This window comes from Dama dama, chromosome 13 (genome assembly GCF_033118175.1).
Source record: "Dama dama isolate Ldn47 chromosome 13, ASM3311817v1, whole genome shotgun sequence".
Lineage (NCBI taxonomy): Eukaryota > Metazoa > Chordata > Mammalia > Artiodactyla > Cervidae > Dama > Dama dama.
The window spans coordinates 52,777,823-52,797,045 of record NC_083693.1 but is presented as its reverse complement, the minus strand read 5'-3'; the positions used below and the strand labels follow the sequence as shown (position 1 = coordinate 52,797,045).

Below are 19,223 nucleotides of genomic sequence, written 5' to 3'. Positions count from 1 at the left end.
TGTGGATCATATAAATTAGAAGTTAGACTCAGTCTATACATTTTTTTTCTGGAATACTTTGCACATTGCAAGTACCTTGGAAGCTTTAAAAAATACTGATACATGGGGCCCACCCCAGAGATTCTGATATAGTTGGTCTGGCAGTGTGGCCTAGGCTTTGGGAGTTTTGAAATCTGCTCAGGTGACTTTAATACAGCCAGAAAGACCCACTGCCTTATATTATTTTTTTGTTTAATTTGCACCCTATCAGGAGGCACACAATGTCACACTATTCCATTGTTTGTGATGCCGTTTTCAATCACTGGATTAAGGTGGTCACACCAGACCTCTGCATCACCTCTTCATCGCAAATGTACTATTGCCCCTGTTTCCAGAGGTAAGTGGTCCCTGAGATGATACCTTTGGTGCTGCTAGCAAGTTTAATCCAATGGTTTTAGCCACTGGTGATTGTTAATCTCTGTCAAGTATTATGTGGAGGGTAAGTATAAATGGTGATCTAATCTTGTCTTTCTTTCTGTAACAGAGTATGGCTGAGTGCAGCCCTAAGTCTGCAGCCCTTGCTGCGGTGCCACTGTGTCGCATCCAACTCTGGTTGCCATTGGACCTGTGGGGGCCCTGCTCAGTGATTGGTCGACACTGCAGTGGGCCCCGCCCACAAGCAACCAACAGTCAGAGACAATTTGGTGGTCCTGCTCAGTCATTGGTCAGCACTGCTGTGAGCCCCGCCCACAAGCAACCAGCTGTCAGGGAGAGACTTGAGAGGATTCAGCCAACAGTCGTCCAGCAGTGGAGTGGTGGTCCTCAGGTGGACAGTGAGGTAAGAGGTGGATCCTTCTCTCCAGCTTACCTGGCCTCAGGGCAGCAGGTGTGCTGTGGGGGCCCCGGGGACAGGCTGGAGGCTGTGTCCTGCAAGGCTCCAGAGCCCTTGCTAGGGCCATCCACTGGCCTTGGCCCAGGCCTTGAGGTGGTGGTGAACCTCTTCCCCCTCCTCACCTCTGACCTAATGGCAATGGCAGTCCACATAGGACGCAGTCTGTGGGCCCTGGCCCCCACCATTTGGGCAGCCTGAGGAACCTAAGGGTTGGTTGCGTCCTGGGCGCCTGGCTTCCTCAGTGATAACAGTTGTGCAGGGTCTGGGGACCTGGCCCTGAGGGAGCTGCCAGCTGAGATCTGCCTCCTCAGCCAGGACCGGGACCTCAGAAGGACAAAGCTGTGCTTTGGGACCCTGGCCTTTCTTGTCAGAATAGGGAATAACATTCGTTTGGTAAAGATTTACAGGAACATCATTCCCTGACCATGATCTGACCTCCAGAACAAAGGCTCTGATACCAAGTTTGCAACAGCTAACCACACCCCTCTGTCACCTTTCCTAGAAAAGGGCTTTGCTGAAAGTTTTTGGGGAGTTTGGAATTTTAAGTCATGAGCCACCACCCATCTCCTTGCAGGGCCCTACAACATACTTTTCTCTGTTCCAAACTCCAAAGTTTTGGTATGTTTGGCCCCACTGTGTGACGAGCAAATGGACTTGAGTTTTGGTATCACTTCCACATTTATTTGACTTTCTTTTGTAAAGAAGATCTGTCCTGTTCATACTCTCACCATCCCTGGACACATGTATTTTTATTTACTAACCAGCTACAATCATTATCCTTTTTGATATTCAAATTATACTAAGTTTGGCCTGTGGGAGCCCCTTCAAGCTGGCTTTTTTTTTTTAATTTTTTTTTCTTTTTTTTTTCTTTTTTTGTGATAATTCCCCACTGTTGCTAGTCTTCAGCTGCTTAACCATTCTTTGTCAGTTTCCTTAATCCTGCCTATACCTCTGTAAAAGGTGCCTTAAATTACTGGATACTGTGCTGTACCATTGTCAACCTTCCATCAGAACTGATGAATGGCTCTCAGTTCTCTCAGGAATTGCCCTCAGTCATCTGCTTTCTCCACAGTTCTGTTCCCTTCCTGGAACAGCCTGCATCAAGGACTGATCACGGTGGGGCACAGGGCAGCCACAGGCTTGTTTGAGACCTTTGTTAGGACTACACTGAGACACAGCTTCTGCCCCTTCCAGATCTGCTTTCTTTTCCTGAGTTTTAGGAGCATGGATCCTGAGAGTGCTCTCTAAAATTGCCCTGGAACTCTGATCTCAGACTTCGTATCTGCTTTCACAGAGACCCTGGTTTACAACACTCATTCTTAAAAAAGCATGTGAGCTGGCTGATTGCTGTAAATTATAATTGTCTTTTTTTGCCTGTAGTGATCAATTAGGCCCACACTGGGCCTAATTTTTCCCTATACCTTCCCCATTCTTTTCCATAGGATCCTTTATGGTCTTCTAATACTCAAGTCAATCTGTGCCCTTGAAATTTATCTAACACTAAGCATTGAAACTACCTTAAACTCTAAATTTATGCCTTGTAAGTCAGAAGATATTTAAAAATATAATAGTATCCAGTATTGTTGAAATTGTTAAGGCACAGATATATATATATACTGCTGACAGCATTGTTAATCAAAATAACTCGAGAAAAATGCATGCCATTGCACGTCATTGTGCTATTTGCCTAATAGTCACTTTCCTGAGAATTTATTCTTAAACAATAAAAAGGAAAAACAAATCTGTATCCATAAATTATCATCTTTGTTGAGAGAAGAGACTACCTTTAAATATCTGAAACAAAATACTGAATTTCTTACCATTATATGTTATGCCCAATGTCCGAATCCCCGAGCGGGAAGAGAGAAGGCTTCCAAGACAATGCAACTCCTAAAAAAGGGAAGTTTATTGCTGACTCGAGTCAGGGCTTACTGCCGCAACCAACGCAGTGGTGCAGGGTCAGAAAGCGCTGAGCCCAAGCTGTTACACAGATTTATAGGGTGAGCATAAGCAGTTGGTAGCTGGCTTAAGCAGATTGGTTACATGTTTGCAAAGTAATCTTATTGGCTCAAACCTTTGCGGGCTTTTTTCAAACTTGGGCGTTCGCGGGCTTTTCAACTTTCCCCTGATAGGTTCCCTTTTGCTTACTGGGCGCATATTGATTGGCTGGCTCCAGGTGGCCTGATGGGGGTAGGGAATCTTACCATTTCGGGGGATATCTAAACTTAGGTCTGGGCCGCCTGTCATGGTGTTAGCCCTGGCAGCCTCACATTCCCCCCGTCATTGTTTCTATGGAAGGCCCAATCATGGGTCTTCTATATCATCTGCAGGGACAGTCGAATATTGAGATCTGAGTAACATTAGGTGGACGGACAGGCAGTGTGTTTTCTCTAACAACTCCCCCTTGAGAGACTTCATACTCAAGATGCTTTTTGCCTAGCAGAGCAGAAGTCTCTCTATACCTGACCTAAGTTGGGGTGTTTTATATCTGAAACCATCTTTTACTCTTGTAATAACAGCAACTTAGTTTGAAACTGTTGGCGCCTCTCAGAGATAAAATAGACAGGGGCCAAACAGGAGACCTAACAGGATGGTCATCACTGGTCCCCAGAAACAGGAGGCAACATTTGGGGTGATTGGCTGGTGGTCAAGCAACAGAGCTGTATTCTAGGAATCTTGTGTTTAGTCTGAAGTTACCATCTTCCACCTGGGTGGGGGCTCCAGTTCTGTAGAAGAACTCAAAAGACATTGTTATGCATATTTCTTTGAGTAGGAACCAGGACCCGTCTCAAGGCTGTACCACCATTTGATTGTTTCCCCTCTGTTTTTGTATTTCTTCCCTTCTCTGATTAGCAATTGTTTGAATCCACCCCTTGGAACTCAGGAATACTTCCAATTCAGTGTCTCTTCTCCAAGCTGAGGCAGTCCTATGCCCCATTTTGACAGAAAGTTATCACAGTCATAGTTGCCCTGTTCTCTAAATTAAAACTGAGCAGGACTCTGTGGAGTGGTGACTCTGGAGTACAGATCTGCTGTACTGTAAAATATAGGCTTTATTCAGCCTCTTTGACCTTCCCTGAGTTCCAAGTCCTAGATCTGAGCCTTGTATGATTAAAATCTCAATCCCTTGGTTTGCCATTTTGTTGTAACATACCCAGTTAGTAGTAGCTGGAGGAGGGATAACTGGAATTTTAAGAGACAAAATAAATCTCTTTCTTTTTAGAAGAACAGGCCTGAAACCCAGTCTGGAACTGGCACTTCGGGGAGACTTTTAGCCAGGTGGCCAGTTACCTAGTTTTATAAAAAGTAAGGTATAAGTTACTAGCTTTTAGCAGACATTGTTTTGAGAATGGTGGCATCTAAGCCTGACATGACTCAGAAAACTCAAGTGTTTAGCAATACAATGTCTAATCTGAAATTACACCCATAGTAACACCTGGTTATTTCCCAGGATGTCTGAACCATAGCTGAGTACTCTATTTTGACTTTTAATTGTAAAATTTTTTTTTAATAGCCAAAGCAGATGGCACCATTAATGATGTCAGTGTTTCTCTAGGTATGAGAAGATGCAAGAATTGGGACTCATAAAATATCCTGAAAATATCTAACTATCTGAAGGCCTGTTCTGCCAGTTTTTCCCAGAGCCCGGAGCGCCTCATTCCTGATCTTCACCCTGAACTCCTTTCAGGGTCTTTGAAAGTCAGCAGTTGCAGTGGCCATGATATAATCTCTGTAGATGTAGATGGCAAGTGTCAATCTTCAGTTGGCAGAGCCCCTTTTTGCTCATAAACTTGACCATGATTTTGAGGGGGGCATTCATGACCATTTTATCCCACGGTGCTGAGAATGTCCATTCTCAGGTTTGGCAAAGATTTTGTTGACAGGCCACTCAATGTGCTGTTACTGGACTAGCACATAAAACAGTATCCAAAATTTTCTGGACCGCCTGTCTTACTAGCCTCTTGGTCCAGGAAAATATTCCCTCTTGTTGCTTTTTCTCATATCTAGAGTTACACTGCCATCATCATCGATCTCATAGGGAACTATATATTATTTTATCAGAGGCCTCAGTCACACATTTGGCACTGTAAGAAATAGCAATTTTGTAAAACAGGTGAAATACAAAGAACATAGCCAGCAGTACTAGTAAACTCACAAGTAAGACTTAAGAGCTTCCATTAGATGTAGCCCAGTATATCCCAGGTCGTCTGACTTAGTCTACTCTGTACGAATCTTTATCTTTCAGGGAAATTATACATTGGCACCACCATCTATAAGGCACATAGCCCAGTTTTCTAGTGTTACTAGACTGATTATCCTTAGCATGATATAATTGTTTTCAACACAGAGGAGACTTTAAACCTAAATTACCATAGCCTGGTGTTATCTATATAAATCTATCTTATAATTGTGGGAGATTTCTTTTTCTTTTGTTGAAACTTTTTTTGTTGCTCTGATTGAGCTTGAGGAATAGAAAAAGGCTCAAATTTATGGCCAGAGTCAGAGTAGGCATTATTAATTGGTCCAGTGAGGGGATCTCGTCTGGTAGTATCACAGTGACCTGAATATGACTATAATTTTTTTTTTTTAAGTAAATTTCCTCAGGGCCAACCAGTTAGAGTCTTATAGTAGAGAAATTTACCAAGGTAACCCAGAACTAGATACAGGTAATTGGCCACAAACCCAACAATTGGATTGATTTCTAAAACTGGCATAGAATCAGGCCTATGATAAAAAAGCATGTGATTTATATGCAAAGGTCTAAGAAGTCAAGAAAACATTATAAATGATCATATGAAGCAGATCCAGCATCTTGGGCAAGCTGTCTACCTCTGATGTTGCTGTCTTCTAATCCTGGTGTAGTGTAGTTTCTCCTGTTTGAGCATCGTTTTAAGGTGAGATCAGGTCAGCTGTCTTCTCTATACCAATCCAGTGTAGGGGCCTTTGAAAGTGGGAATTAATCTAAGAGTTAATTTCTCTTCAGTTTCATTGTGCATGAGCTAGTTAAGAGTACCTGATAAAAAGTCCTTCCATCCAGGTTGGAGACAGTCTCTTAAATTATGTCTTTTTCCAGTCCTGGTTGCAGGTCATGAGGCATCTGATATTCATCCAAAGATAGATTACTGAGATAAGCTTCAGAAACAAACTTTCACATTAATATCACATAACAGCAATGAACTATCTGAGAAATGAGTCTTACTACATGCAGACCTCCATTAACAAACTGGGATTTAACATTTTTTTGAAATATCTTTTTCTCCCTAAAGTTACCCTCATTTTTATCAAATACAACCAAATTAAGGCTAGTTTGCTTGCAAAATAGGTCTGTTTTCACTAATTTTGGTCTGATGATTTATATAACCATAATTGATCATAGACTTTTTATTTTGCTGAGACACTTATTGGATCTCAGACTGAACTTTTAATATAAAACAGGGCTGGGAAACTCACACCAAAGGCTTATCACAGGTTTTGCCTAACAAATCTAGGTGAACTCTTTTTTTTTAAAGTCTCAAAAATTCTTGGAGATTTTTGTACCTGTTAGTGAGATAACCTTTTTAGCTCATTTGATAAGCTTACTGGAAACTTAAGAGTTTTAAATTTCTGGAGGAGTCAGATAGAGAGAAAATATAATAGTTTTGTTTATAACGTGTAATTTTACCAAATTATTTTTATAATTAGTTTGAGAGGAAGGTTTTCCCTACTCCCAGAAAACACACGATTTAAACCTGTAATTTCTCATATAGAAACCATAAAAATTATAAGCATATTTGCTGGTTCATTCAGTCCTTTGTTAACTTTTGTGAAGTCATCATGTTTTTCATTAGAACACCAAGACATATCAAAATGTTAAGAGCTCCATATGATTTCTAGGATATCTGTATTAGTAATTTTTTATACATTATAACATGAGCAGATTTATTACTCATTTGATAATCTTTTTTATGTAATTTAACCAACCAAATAGTTTAATATCTCTCTTTGGGATGTTTCAGGGGCCCTCTGAAACACCCCAAAGTTAGGGAACTTTAAAAGAATTCGATTTAGGAAGTTTTATCAAAAAAGATCAATTAAAAGCTTTAGAACATTTGGTCAGATTTAGTCAATGTTGATGGGTGTATCATTTAGCTTGTTAATATGGGCACAAATACCAAGGCTCAAGGTCTAGTGAAAGTCAGTTCTGCCATCTTGGACCTAATTGGCTCTAACCAGTTTTCTTATGACCGTGTCATTTTTAACAAAATCCACTTATCTAACTAATTGTAATCTAATTTTAGAAAATCTTGATCATGCATAACTCTTTTTAGTATTTTTTTTACACTTTTTTTTTTTTTACTGAAAGCACACTTCTTGCTTTCCTTTAGCAACCAAGAGCTAACTTTTATGTTAGCATTTTATAGATTGGTGAGCATAAATACCAGTGATAATTTCTAAAACCCTTGCCTTTTTAAAAACATTTTAGGATGGCATCAAACATTATTCATTTATAGTCCCAAATCTCTTTAGTTTTTCTGTAAAAGGAAATCAGTGTTTAGTAGTAAATGTTTCAAAATCTTATTTCATTTGGAAATGACCTAATTATTTAATAGACTTCCAATACTTAGTTTAGCACAACCCTTAGAAATTCAAGTTACACCAATCTGGAGAGACTATTTTAAACAGATATTTTTAAAGAACAATTATCTTTAATAGAGTTTATATACAAACTCATACCTCATCTACATTTTTTAGAAGTTTTCTTTACTCGAGGTAATTTCCTGTTGACAAACCTGTAACAGGTATAATATTTAACTTATATTAAACCTAGGTACAATGAAAATATTTTGCTTGATGTTAGTTACTCTAAGACATGTCTATATTAGATAGGTCAACAAACAAACATTAATATCAGGTATTTAATTCTGAATATTTCCCAGTTCACCTAAACCTGGAATTTATTGTTTAATTTAGAATTATTTGATTTGTAAGTGCTTACCCCTTTTTTTAAGCCAATTAAATAGAGCTCATTTACAAATTAACCTAAAAAATATTTTCCAGAGACAAAGACATACCAAAACATATTTAGACAGACACAGTGCAAGATCTAGCTTCATTTTCTAAGTTTGGTCATGAATTAGATATTATAATATAAAATTTACTAGTTTATAAAAAAGTTGAAATAAATAACATTTTTAAAGGCTTTTTTCCTTTTTCTCTCAGTCTCAGGAGTTAGAGATGGTCTAGATAAGTGTTCCTGAGAGCCGTGGTCTCACGGCACAGGAAAAGAAAATCAAGTTCTAACAAAATGGCGGCAGGTCTAAATGGTGGCCAGACAAAGCAAAATGGCCGTCACAAATCACAACACAGAACAGTTAAAACACACACATATAAACCTGGCAGTCCTCATCAGACACTCCCTTAAATACAAGAATACAGTCTCTCAGAAAACCTTCTATAGAGACACAAAACTTCAGATGTCTTCAAAGATTTCAAAAGGAGGAAAGGAAGCCAGGTTGAAAGAAGGAGGACAAGGAGGCGGGAAAGGGGGGCAAAAGGGTTGGACTTACAGACGTCTCCTGCCATCTGCAGACACCCAGGCATTACAGGACTTTTCCCTGGGCTTCCAGAAAAGGGAGACCAGAGACAATGCCAGCACACACACAAACACGGAGAGCTGAAGACAAACACACGGACAGACAAACGTTGGCCAACAACACAGCGCTGGGTTTTCGGGACCCCTGAATTTTCTTGCCCCCCCGTACAAGGTTTACCTTACCGAATGGCATCCACTGCTCACTAGACTCGGGATCAGGAGAGGAACTCTCCTTCCCTCAGAGCTGGCTGCCTTCCAGCGCGCTCGCTGGCCTCGGTCTTGCGCCGGCTGGAACGTCCAATCCGTTCCCCCTTTATAGAAAGCTTTCTCCTGTGCCAGATACCTTCCTGCTTCTCAGCAGGGCCTCGGATTTACACTGGGCTTTCCTGTCCTGCCTGAGCACCGGTGCTATTATTTATCCTTCCCCTCTGTCCTGGAAGTGTTCTCTTTCCCTGGTCAAGGGATCCCGGACGAGCCCCCAAATGTTATGCCCAATGTCCGAATCCCCGAGCGGGAAGAGAGAAGGCTTCCAAGACAATGCAACTCGCAAAAAAGTGAAGTTTATTGCTGACTCGAGTCAGGGCTTGCTGCCGCAACCAACGCAATGCTGCAGGGTCAGAAAGCCAAGCTGGCTTTTTTTAAAAGTAAAAAAGTTTAATTGAATTACATAGAGAAATGTACAAAAGATTGAGTCTATAGTTCAAAAGTTTCCCAGAGCAAACACCTGTGTAACCAGTTCTCAGATCAAGAAACAGAACAATGCAATTACCCCAGGAACCTCATCACACCCTCTTCCTATCTTTCCCCACAAGAGTAACCACTAAGAGTCTTACTTTTAAACTTGATCAGTTTGCCTGTTTGGGAACTTTGTATAAATAGGATCATAGAGCATATAGTGTTTTTATGTGTCTGGCTTCTGTGTTCATCATCATGTTCATGAGATTCATCTATGATGTATGTAGTTGTAGTTCTTTTTCATCCCTCCTGTAATTTATCCATTCTAAAGTTGGTGGGCATTTAGGCTGATTCCGGGTTCTATTAAAACAGTGCTGCTATGGACATTCTGATACTTGTCTTTGGGTGAACATATTGTTGAGTTTTGTTTGCTTTTTTTTGTTTTTGGAGGTGGGGAACATATACCTAACAGTGGAATTGCTTGTTCATAGAGTATACTCAACTTTATTCAATACTGCCGAACAGTGTTTTCTTGGTTATAACCCCATTGATCTTGGTGTACTTTTTACTTTCTGGCAGGAGATGTCCTGGGCTCATTTTGTATGTGCTCTGACCTAGCCCTGGAATCTGCCATCTCTCTGAGGAGCCCTCATGCTTTTGAATAAGGAATAGTGTTTAAAAACCAAGGTCTGCATGCTGGTGGTGCTCATTGATACCGGGAAGTCATTGCTTTTAGTTCCCTTTAGTGGGCAAAGGTAGAAAACTCACTAAAGAAAATAATCATGCATTTGAATTGACAATTCCAATTTAACATTGCAGGATTTTTTCCCCATTAACTCTGTTTTTATTTTATATGTGCATCTCTTTTATGCTAAAAATCTTGGTTTCTAATAGCATCAATATGTTTTGTTTATTTGCTTTGTTCTGCAATTAAAACAGTTGCAAAATTGCAATACTAATATTACTATAATATTATGAATTGAAGTGATGTATGTGTGAAGCTTTAGATTTCTTTGAAGTAATTTTTTGTCTCTCGTGAGCAATTTATATGATACTAAATTGAATTGCCTAAACCTAAAGAGGATGAAGAATTTATCCAGTGGCTTAAGAAAGTGGGTGTTGTGCTCAGAATAATATTGACTGTGAGGCTTGGCCCTTCTAGACAATTACTGCTGTGGAGCTCCCACTCTTTGCCCTTCCCCCTCCTTTTTCCAAATTGCTTTTTGAAGGATTTCAGGGTTTCCACTGGGGAGGGGTGCACCCGTGCGGATGCACTCCTTTCTCTCACTTAGAGGTTCTGTGGCCACCAGCCTCCCCGACCCAGGTTGTGATGGTTCATTTTGTGTCAGCTGGACTGGGCTCTGGTGCTTAGTTGCTTGGTCATGTATATCAGTCTAGATGCTACTATGAAGGCATTTAAAACATATTTATTTGGCTGTGCCAGGTGGGTCTTCTGCCATTTGGAATCTTTTATTTGCAGCATGAGAAGTCTTAGCTGCAGCATGTGGGATCTAGTTCCCTAACCAGGGATCGAACCTGGGCTCTGTGCATTGGAAACATGGAGTCTTAGCCACTAGACCATTAGGGAAGTCCCTATGAAGGCATTTTTGAAAGCTCTGATTAATATTTAAATTGGTAGATTTTGAGTAAAGTAGATGACTCCTCATAATGTGGTGGGTGTCATCCAATCAACTGAAAGCCTTAAGAGAAAAGACTCAGGTCCCTTGAAGAGGACTTCCATCTTACTTACAGTTCCATCAACTTCTTGCTGGAATTGCCAGCTCGCCCCCTATTTGAATTTGCCAGTCCCTATAATCATGTGAGGACCCCCCTGGTGGCTCAGCGGTAAAGAATCTGCCTGTCAATTCAGGAGATGAGGGTTCAATCCCTGGGTCAGGAAGATTCCTTGGAGAAGGAAATGGCAACCCACTTTGGTATTCTTACCTGGGAAATCCCATGGACAGAGGAGTTTGGAAGGCTACAGTCCCTGTGGTTGCAAAGAGTTGACTATGATTTAGTGAAAAACAACCATATAATCATGTGAACTAATTTCTAAGATCCCCTCCCCACCTCTGCTCCGAGCCATCCTCTTTCTCTTCCCCACCCCCATCCTTACACACACAGAGACAGACACACCTTCACCCACCCACCCACCCATGCTATGGATTTTGTTTCTATGGGGAACACTTATAGAATGTTGGTTATCTCAAGCCTCAGACAAAATGGTCCGGAGTCTCTTCTGTGTGGCCCAGGAATAGCAGAGCAAGGTGAAAAGCAGATTGTTACATGCAGGCAGAAGAGGTGTGTAGCAGGTTGATAAGGGGCCCTGCGGAGGGAGTGGGTGCAGAAATAGTAGGTAAGAACCTCCCTCCTCTCCCACTTAGAACCTGGCTACTGTGGCTGCCTGCACCTGGAAGATGTGACCTTTGTTTGACTCGGAGCCAGAGCACTCTCCTGGTCCAGGAGCAGCCTAATTCTCTGTTTCGGTGAAAGAGGAAGAGGCCCTCCGTGACCTTCGAGTGCCCCTGGAGTCAATTGACCTAGGTAGGGTTCCTGTCAGTGGCTCGCGGGTGGGTCGGGCTGTGTGCACAGCAGTGTTTGAGAAGGGCTTCCCCTCAGCAGCAGGAGGAGCTGATCTCGTTTCTTAGAGTAAAGGCCCAGCTGCTTGTTGTTAAGAGGCACTGCAGGATTTCCTCTTTTAGCTTATTCCTCCCCAGGAGGAGGAGGCTTTTGGTGAAATAGAGGAAACCACAGAATATTCCGGAACATAATAATGCGTTGAAGTTATGCCATGAGACAGTCCGTGTAAACAACAGAAGAGCTGATTTTCCAAGGTCGCTCCATTCTAGGTGGAAAAGGCTACTCCAGTGAAGCCTAGTAAGATCCCACCACACTCTCCCCCCAGGAGTGTGGGACAGACCAAGTGGGAGAAGACCAAGGGTCTAGAGGAGGAAGAGAAGAGGAGAGGTAGAGAGGGAAGAGACCCCAGGATAACAGGATGTGTCCTTTTAGATCACGGTTTTCAACCATGTTACTCTACATTTGTGACATCTTTGATATAGTTCACCTCAGACCTCCTGAGAATGGTTGCTTTTCACATATCAGATAACTAAGGGGACCTCTAGATAATGTCACAACTGAACTCTCCCAGGAGGGTCAGGATGCTGATCATTCAGTCTCTGGAGTAAAGCATCTCTGTCTGCCTTAGATGCACCTATCAATATTTTGATGAAGATGGAGAAGTCAGACCAGTGTCCTCACTCATATTTGCTTGGTGGAAGATACACAGGTTAGGAATCTTCTTATTGCGAATAACTGCAGGTCCCAAACAAGCTAGCTTAAAATAAAGAAACAAAGCAAAAGAGTTCATTGGCTTTTGTCACTGAGAAGGCCACAGGTAAAGCTGCTTCAGGTGAGACCTGAGTCAGGACTCAGGTGATGCGTGCAGGATGCCCCTCTGGTTCTGCTCTGTGCCGGCCCCTCCTAAGGCTCTGTGTAACTGTCCCTGGAGTCTTCAACTTACCATCTTTCTGACTCAGGCTTGGGGAGGATAAGAGAAAGCTTCTCTTTCCCATGAGCCTAGCAAATAATTTCCTCCACTGAGGAAATCACTGTGGCCTGGAGAATGTGCCAGACTAATTGCCTTGAGGTGGGACACACATTCACTGTAATGCTGGGCAGTGGAGTGAACTTCCTCCGGGCGGCTGGGGACCCAGAGTGGGTGGGCTCTCGGGGAGGAAACTGGGAATTGAGACCAAAGCTGAGGAAATGGACGCTGGGAGGCCCAAACAGACAAACAGGTGTGCACTGACTGATTTAGATGGCTATGGGGAAGGTAAGTTTTTCTCAGAAATGAAACATTGAACATGCTCAAGGCTTTTGGACTACTTCGAGATCCTTAAGACTTTGTACCTTGTTGTCCAGCAAAGAGAATTTGGGTCTGTAAAAGTGCAAAAGCAAGTGTTATTGGTTACTTTAACCATAAAAAGAATTCCTCCTGTGGAGCATCTATTTGTTTATTTAACTCCTATGTATTGGTTGCTTGCTAGTACCAGGCACTGGACAGGACAGTGGAGACAGAGGAGTAAACTGCACCCCCACAAGACCCTCAGTAAGAGTGTTGACTCCAACACTGGCTGATCATCCACAGCTGATAGGATTATTTTTAATTAAGTTTTAAAAAGTGAGTTATATATGTAGTAAAGTACACAAACCTTAAGTCTACAGCTCCAATCCGTTGAATCACAACTTCTGTGATGTTTTTCCATGTTTTAGCTATAAAACAGCAGGATAAGATTCTCCCCAGCTGGGATTCAGTAACCCCATCTACTTAAAGACATAAAATCAGCTACCCAGACTTAGCAAAGAGCTTCAGGAACAGATTCCTTGCCACCAGAATTATTCCTATTCTGCCCTGACTGTTGGTCATCCATCCTTGCCAAATGATTCTAGTTAATTCTGCTGGATGTACTTGCCTCAGGGTAGGTTGTAATAGGACTTACCTCCTGGAGGGCAAATTCTTATCTTGTGTCAGAGGTGGCCTCCATGATCACAGTGGTCATTACCAGAGCACCTGAGTTGTCTCACCAAATCCTCAGCCTTCCTAGGAGAATGCTTCAGGTGGCTGCCATGCAGCAATCCGAGTTGGCATGCCAGATGAAAGGATTTTTGCTATTTTGGGTCTTCCTAAGTTGGAGAAAGAAATGGCAACTCACTCCAGTATTCTTGCCTGGAGAATCCCAGGGACGGCAGAGCCTGGTGGGCTACCGTCTATGGGGTTGCACAGAGTCGGACACGACTGAAGCGACTTAGCAGCAGCAGCAGCAAGCTGTCAACAGAGAAAAAATTTGATAGCCTTCAAATCTCAGAAATCAATAAGGTGGTTAATGTTTCTTTCCTTGTGTCTGTGATCCCACTATGTTGACAGGATTTTCTTTTTCTTGGAAGCAGTTATCAAAGCAGGTGAGATGGGCCTTGAGGTGAGGTTTCCCTCAAGAAAAGTCAGTGCTGGTTTTCAGTGGCATATTATTATCTGCTGATAGGAGGGAAAATGCTCCAGAGAAGTTTACATTGTTTTAACTCTCAAAAAGTTGCTTGTAGGAATAATAAAACCTTTTCTAACCCTAATCTTAGTCTGCTTTAGAAGGAAGTTTAGAGGATAAAGAATCATTGTCAACTCAATCTAAAGTATCAACTAAGATCCCACAAGCCCCATGACCTGGCCAGAAAAATCCAAAAAGAAACAAGCAAACACCCCCATGGCCCCCCTTCCCCCCCAAAAAAAGCCCTTCAATGATGTGGATAAGGAAAGGAAAGTTGATTTTTAAATAAAAAATACCAACCCTCTTATTAAAGTTATACACAAAATTTACTCCACAATTTCTATTATTTAAGATAATTAGATTTTGTTGAAAAATGAGTTGGTATCATGATTTCCCTACTTTTTTCCCCCCAAATATTTATTTATTAGGTTGTGTCAGGTCTCAGTTGCGGCAAGTAGGATCTTAGTTCCAGACTGAGCAGAAATCAAACCCGTGCCCCCTGTATTGGAAGCACAGAGTCTTAACCATTGGACCACCAGGTCTTTCCCCAGTTGATTCCTCTTCTCCCTTGACCCACTGGTTTGAATAAGAATTTACTGTGCCCCTTTTGAACTTCCTTTATCACCAGGTTATCTTGTTATAGTATCATGGTCAATTTATTTGTCCAGATTCCTCCACTAGTGGCAGAGGTCTGTCCACTCTCTGATGTCTCTTTAGAGCCTGGCATACGTTTGTTGAACCACTGAATGAATGAATGAAAGAAATACCCACAAATAGTTTAAAAGTGGTTTCACTTTTGTTAACTGGATGTAACATGATAAATTATGTTTTCTTTATCACAATTATCACAATTTTGTATCAGAAATCAGGATAAGAAAAAGGCCAGAAATCTTGGGCCAACTAGATCTGCAGTAACTTATGGATGATATGGGAGCCTGGGTTGGTGATCAGGACACTTGCATTTCTTTTAAAAAAATAATTAATTTTATTTTATTGGCTGCATTGGGTCTTAGTTGCTTTGTGCAGGCTTTCTCTATTGGACTATTCTTTATTGTAGTGTGAGGGCTTCTCACTGAGATGGCTTCTCCTGTTGCAGAGCATAGGCTCTAGACATGTAGTCTTCAGTAGTTGCAGCATGCAGACTCAGTAGCTGTGGCACACAGGCTTAGTTGTTCTGTGGCATGTCGATTCTTCCCAGATCAGGGATCAAACTGTCACGCGAGTGTATGCTCCTCGGTTCTTTGTCTCGTCACAACAAAGATTTGGAGTGACGGACATTAAAGCCCCTCGGCGGGTCACAGCTCTCGCAGGACAGACCGTGTTATAGCTCTTAAATAAATCACTGTTACAGCTCAGTGTTACAGCTCTATTTATTTAGATGATAGCAGGAAAATCCATCTTCGAGGTGTGAGGGCATTTCGATCCGGGAAGAGAAGAGCGCCCCATCGTGTGGGAGAGAGGGAGAGAGGGGGGGAGGGGGGAGGGGGGGAGAGAGAGAGAGAGAAACAGAGACAGAGAGAGAGAGTGAGTGTCACGGGAGAGAGAGAGAGAGAAGAGGCTTTGGCTCTTCTTTTTATACATTTTTTTGTTCCCCCTGGGCCTGTCCTATGCAAATTGGGCTTAGGCAGGAGCGTTGTTTGTTTTACCTGAGGTTCTCACTCTGGTCCTTGGACCTTCCTTTGTTCTATTTTCTCGGGCTTTCCCTTCCATGTCTTTTAGCCACCGCCATTTTGGACTCCTTTTCCCTATTCTAACTACCTAACATTCCCCCCTCAAGAGATGGGAGGCCCAATTCTTTGGGAATAGGGGCATCGAGGTCTCTCTGGCTACTTTCTGCTGAACTGGGATGGCGAGGGGCATTGGGCCTCCCCCTCTTGCTAGTCTCAGGCCTCAGAGTCCTTATAGCGGTGTCCATCTAAGGGTGACTGATGTTTTCCGTGGTTGGCTGTAGTTTTATATCTTTGTTGAACTGGCGCTGCATGCCGTAGCTTGACCTGGGCAGAGACAAGACAGGTCAGACAACTGACAGTACATGGACCAATCACTAGCAGCGTCAGTATGGCATAACAAGGACTAGCGGGGCATTAGCCAATTTTAAATTTACATCGCCAGGATGGCTCAAGTCCCTCCTTGTTCAGGGATCAGAAGATCTACCTCTTATCTGTTTTGGAGTACAATCTCTGCCAAGCTATGTTGGCTCTTTAGAGCTGTCTTGAGAAATTTTATCCCCAGAGACCAGATTTTGGGGTTGTTTATTAGAAGGGCACTCATTTGTAGTTCTGAGTAGGTATCTGAGATCTCCCAGGGGCTCACAGGTGTATTGAGTGTCCTCTTCTGTTTTCTTCCATGGCTTGAAGTGTGAGTAGTGAATCCAGGAGTCATGTCCTGGCACCTTGACCGCTGTGGGAGTAGAAAGTATTACAGGGTAGGGGCCCTTCCATGTGGGCTGGAGTTGAGCCTTTGGGGACCCATCTTTCCAGACTTTAATTAGGACTTGAGTCCCTGGAGCATATAGTGGCGAGTCCTTAGAGTCTTTTGAGTACTGGTTCATACCCCACAAGCATATATCCTGTTGGAATTGCCCAATGGCCATGGTATAAGGCTGGAGGGTCTGAACCTCTGGATCTAGGAAGAGGTCATTGACATAAACAAAAGGTCTCCCATATAGCATCTCATAAGGACTAAAACCAACCTGTTCCTTAGGGGCAATACAGGTATGGAGGAGAGCTATTGGTAAAGCCTCCTTCCATCCCAGGGAGGTCTCTTGGGTTATCTTTTTTATGATTTTAAGAATTGGTTGGCTCTTTCTACTTTTCCTGAAGACTGAGGCCTCCAGGCACAATGGAGATAATAAGTAATGCCCAATGCTTTAGAGACTCCTTGGGTGATCTTAGAAGTAAATGACGTCTCATTGTCACTTTGTAATGACCTGGGCAGACCAAACCTTGGAATGATTTCATGGAGCAGGTTTTTTTTTTACCACCTCCTCAGCCTTCTCAGTTCACGTGGGAAAGCCTTCAATCCATCCTATGAATGTATCTATCATGACTAATAGGTATTTATACCCTTGAGAAACTGGCATCTGGGTGAAGTCCATCTGCCAGTCCTCTCCTGGATAGGCCCCACGTCATTGAACGGGCTGGGACAGCTGGGGTCTTTGAGCTCCTTGGGGGTTGTTTAATTGGCAAGTGGGACAAGAGGAGACCACTTGTCTTATAGTTGTCTGGAAGCCTGTTCCTCTGCAAGACCTTTCTAGTAATCTTTGGAGGGCCTTTTCTCCTAAATGAGTGGTGGCATGTAAGGAGTTAACCAACTTCCACTGGAGGTTCCCAGGCAGAAAAAGGAGCCCCTCCTTTTGGAACCACCCCATATGATCTTCTTGAAAGCCCTCACTCTTAGCATTAAGAGTCTCACCTTCAGTATATGAAGGAGTTTCTGGCAAGTTAGTCTGTGGAACTAAGGTGGCAACCCCTGTTAGGTCATGGTTGTGTAACACTGCTCTCTTAGCTGCCTGATCAGCTGCTTGGTTCCCTTGTGTCACTTCTGTGCTCCCTTTTTGGTGTCCTTTACAGTGGGAGGCTGAAACCTCAGTGGGCAGATGGACTGCCTCTAAGAGTCTAAGGATTTGATCACCATATTTGATTGGGGACCCTCGGGTGGTCAAATGGCCCCTTTCTTTCAAAATAGCTGCATGTGCATGTAGCACCAGAAAGGCATAGTTGGAGTCAGTATAAATGGCTATTCTTTTTTCTTTTCCCAGCTCTAAAGCTCGAGTCAGGGCTATGAGCTCAGCTAATTGGGCCGAAGTACCTGGCCGCAGAGGCTTAGCCTCTATGATCTCAAAATTGGAGACTACTGCATATCCGGCTCTTCTTTTTCCATCCTAGACAAAGCTGCTTCTGTCAGTGTACCAGATTTCTTCAGGATTGATCAGAGGATCTTCTGACAATCCCTCTCGGGGTTTTGTCCAGTGGTCCAAGGTTTCTAGACAGGAGTGAAAGGGGAGAGAGCCCTCGGGGGTAGGCAGGAGGGTGGCTGGGTTAAGAACCTCACAAGGGGATATAGTGAGGCCTGGATTTTCCATCAGTATTACTTGATATCTGAGGATTCTTTGATCAGACATCCATAAATGGCCTCTCCCATTTAGGAGTTGTTTTACTTGGTGGCTGGTAAAAATAGTTAATTTGCCCCCAAAGGAGAGTTTTAAAGCATCTTCTATCATGATTGCAATAGCTGCAAGATTTCGAAGGCAGGGGGGCCAGCCTTGGGCGGTTGGATCAAGTCTCTTGGATAAGTAAGCTACAGGCTGGGGCTCAGATTCCAACCTTTGAGTTAACACTCCCAAGGCTATTCCCTCTCTTTCATGGACGTAGCACCCAAAATGGTACAGGTTTGGGAGGACAAGGCTCCGGAGTAGGAGATCAAGACAGAGTAGGTAGCCCCTGTGTCAACCAATAAATTCTTGGACCTACCTGCCACATCCAGTTGCACCCTTGGCTCCAGCCCTGTGATGGTTATCTGTGACAGGCGGGCTGGCTGGAGCGGGCCGCTTTCGTCCTCTTGAACCATCATGAGGGAAGGCTTGGTGCTTGACCTTGAGGCTCTTGGGTCCACCCAAGAGGGCAGAGTGCCACCCAATGTCCCAGTTGATGGCATTTGTGGCAAGCTGTTCTAGGAGGCTTGTCACTAGGACACTCTTTGGCCCAATGCCCCGCCTGTCTACAGATTAGGCATTTGCCTCGTGCCTTGTCATTCAAGGGCTCGGGGTGTGCCATAGGGCTTCCCTGGAGGGCGGCCAGCATCTGGGCATGCCTTGTCTCTTTCCTTCTCTCCCTCTCCTGGGCCTTGGCCTCCTTCTCCTGTTCTCTGTTATAAAAGGTATTGGTGGCTGTCTGGATCATCTCATCTAGAGAGGCAGCAGAGTCCTGCTGCTGTAGCTGTTGTAACTTAATTCTGATATCTGATGCACATTGGGACAGGAATTTGTCTTTTAAAATCACCTGTCCCTCGTAAGAGTCTAGGTCCAAATTGGTAAACTTTTGGAAGGCCTCTTTTAGCCTTT

The 19,223-nt window shown here is 43.1% G+C and overlaps 1 protein-coding gene across 1 annotated transcript in view; it reads left to right on the top strand.

Annotated features, from left to right (window-relative positions):
* LOC133068097 (uncharacterized) overlaps positions 1-19,223 on the top strand; it is a 125,896-nt gene that overhangs the window by 88,435 nt on the left and 18,238 nt on the right. The window contains exon 4 of the mRNA XM_061159152.1: positions 524-817. Within this exon, the coding sequence (XP_061015135.1) occupies positions 524-817 (294 nt within the window). The remainder of the gene's footprint in view (positions 1-523; positions 818-19,223) is intronic.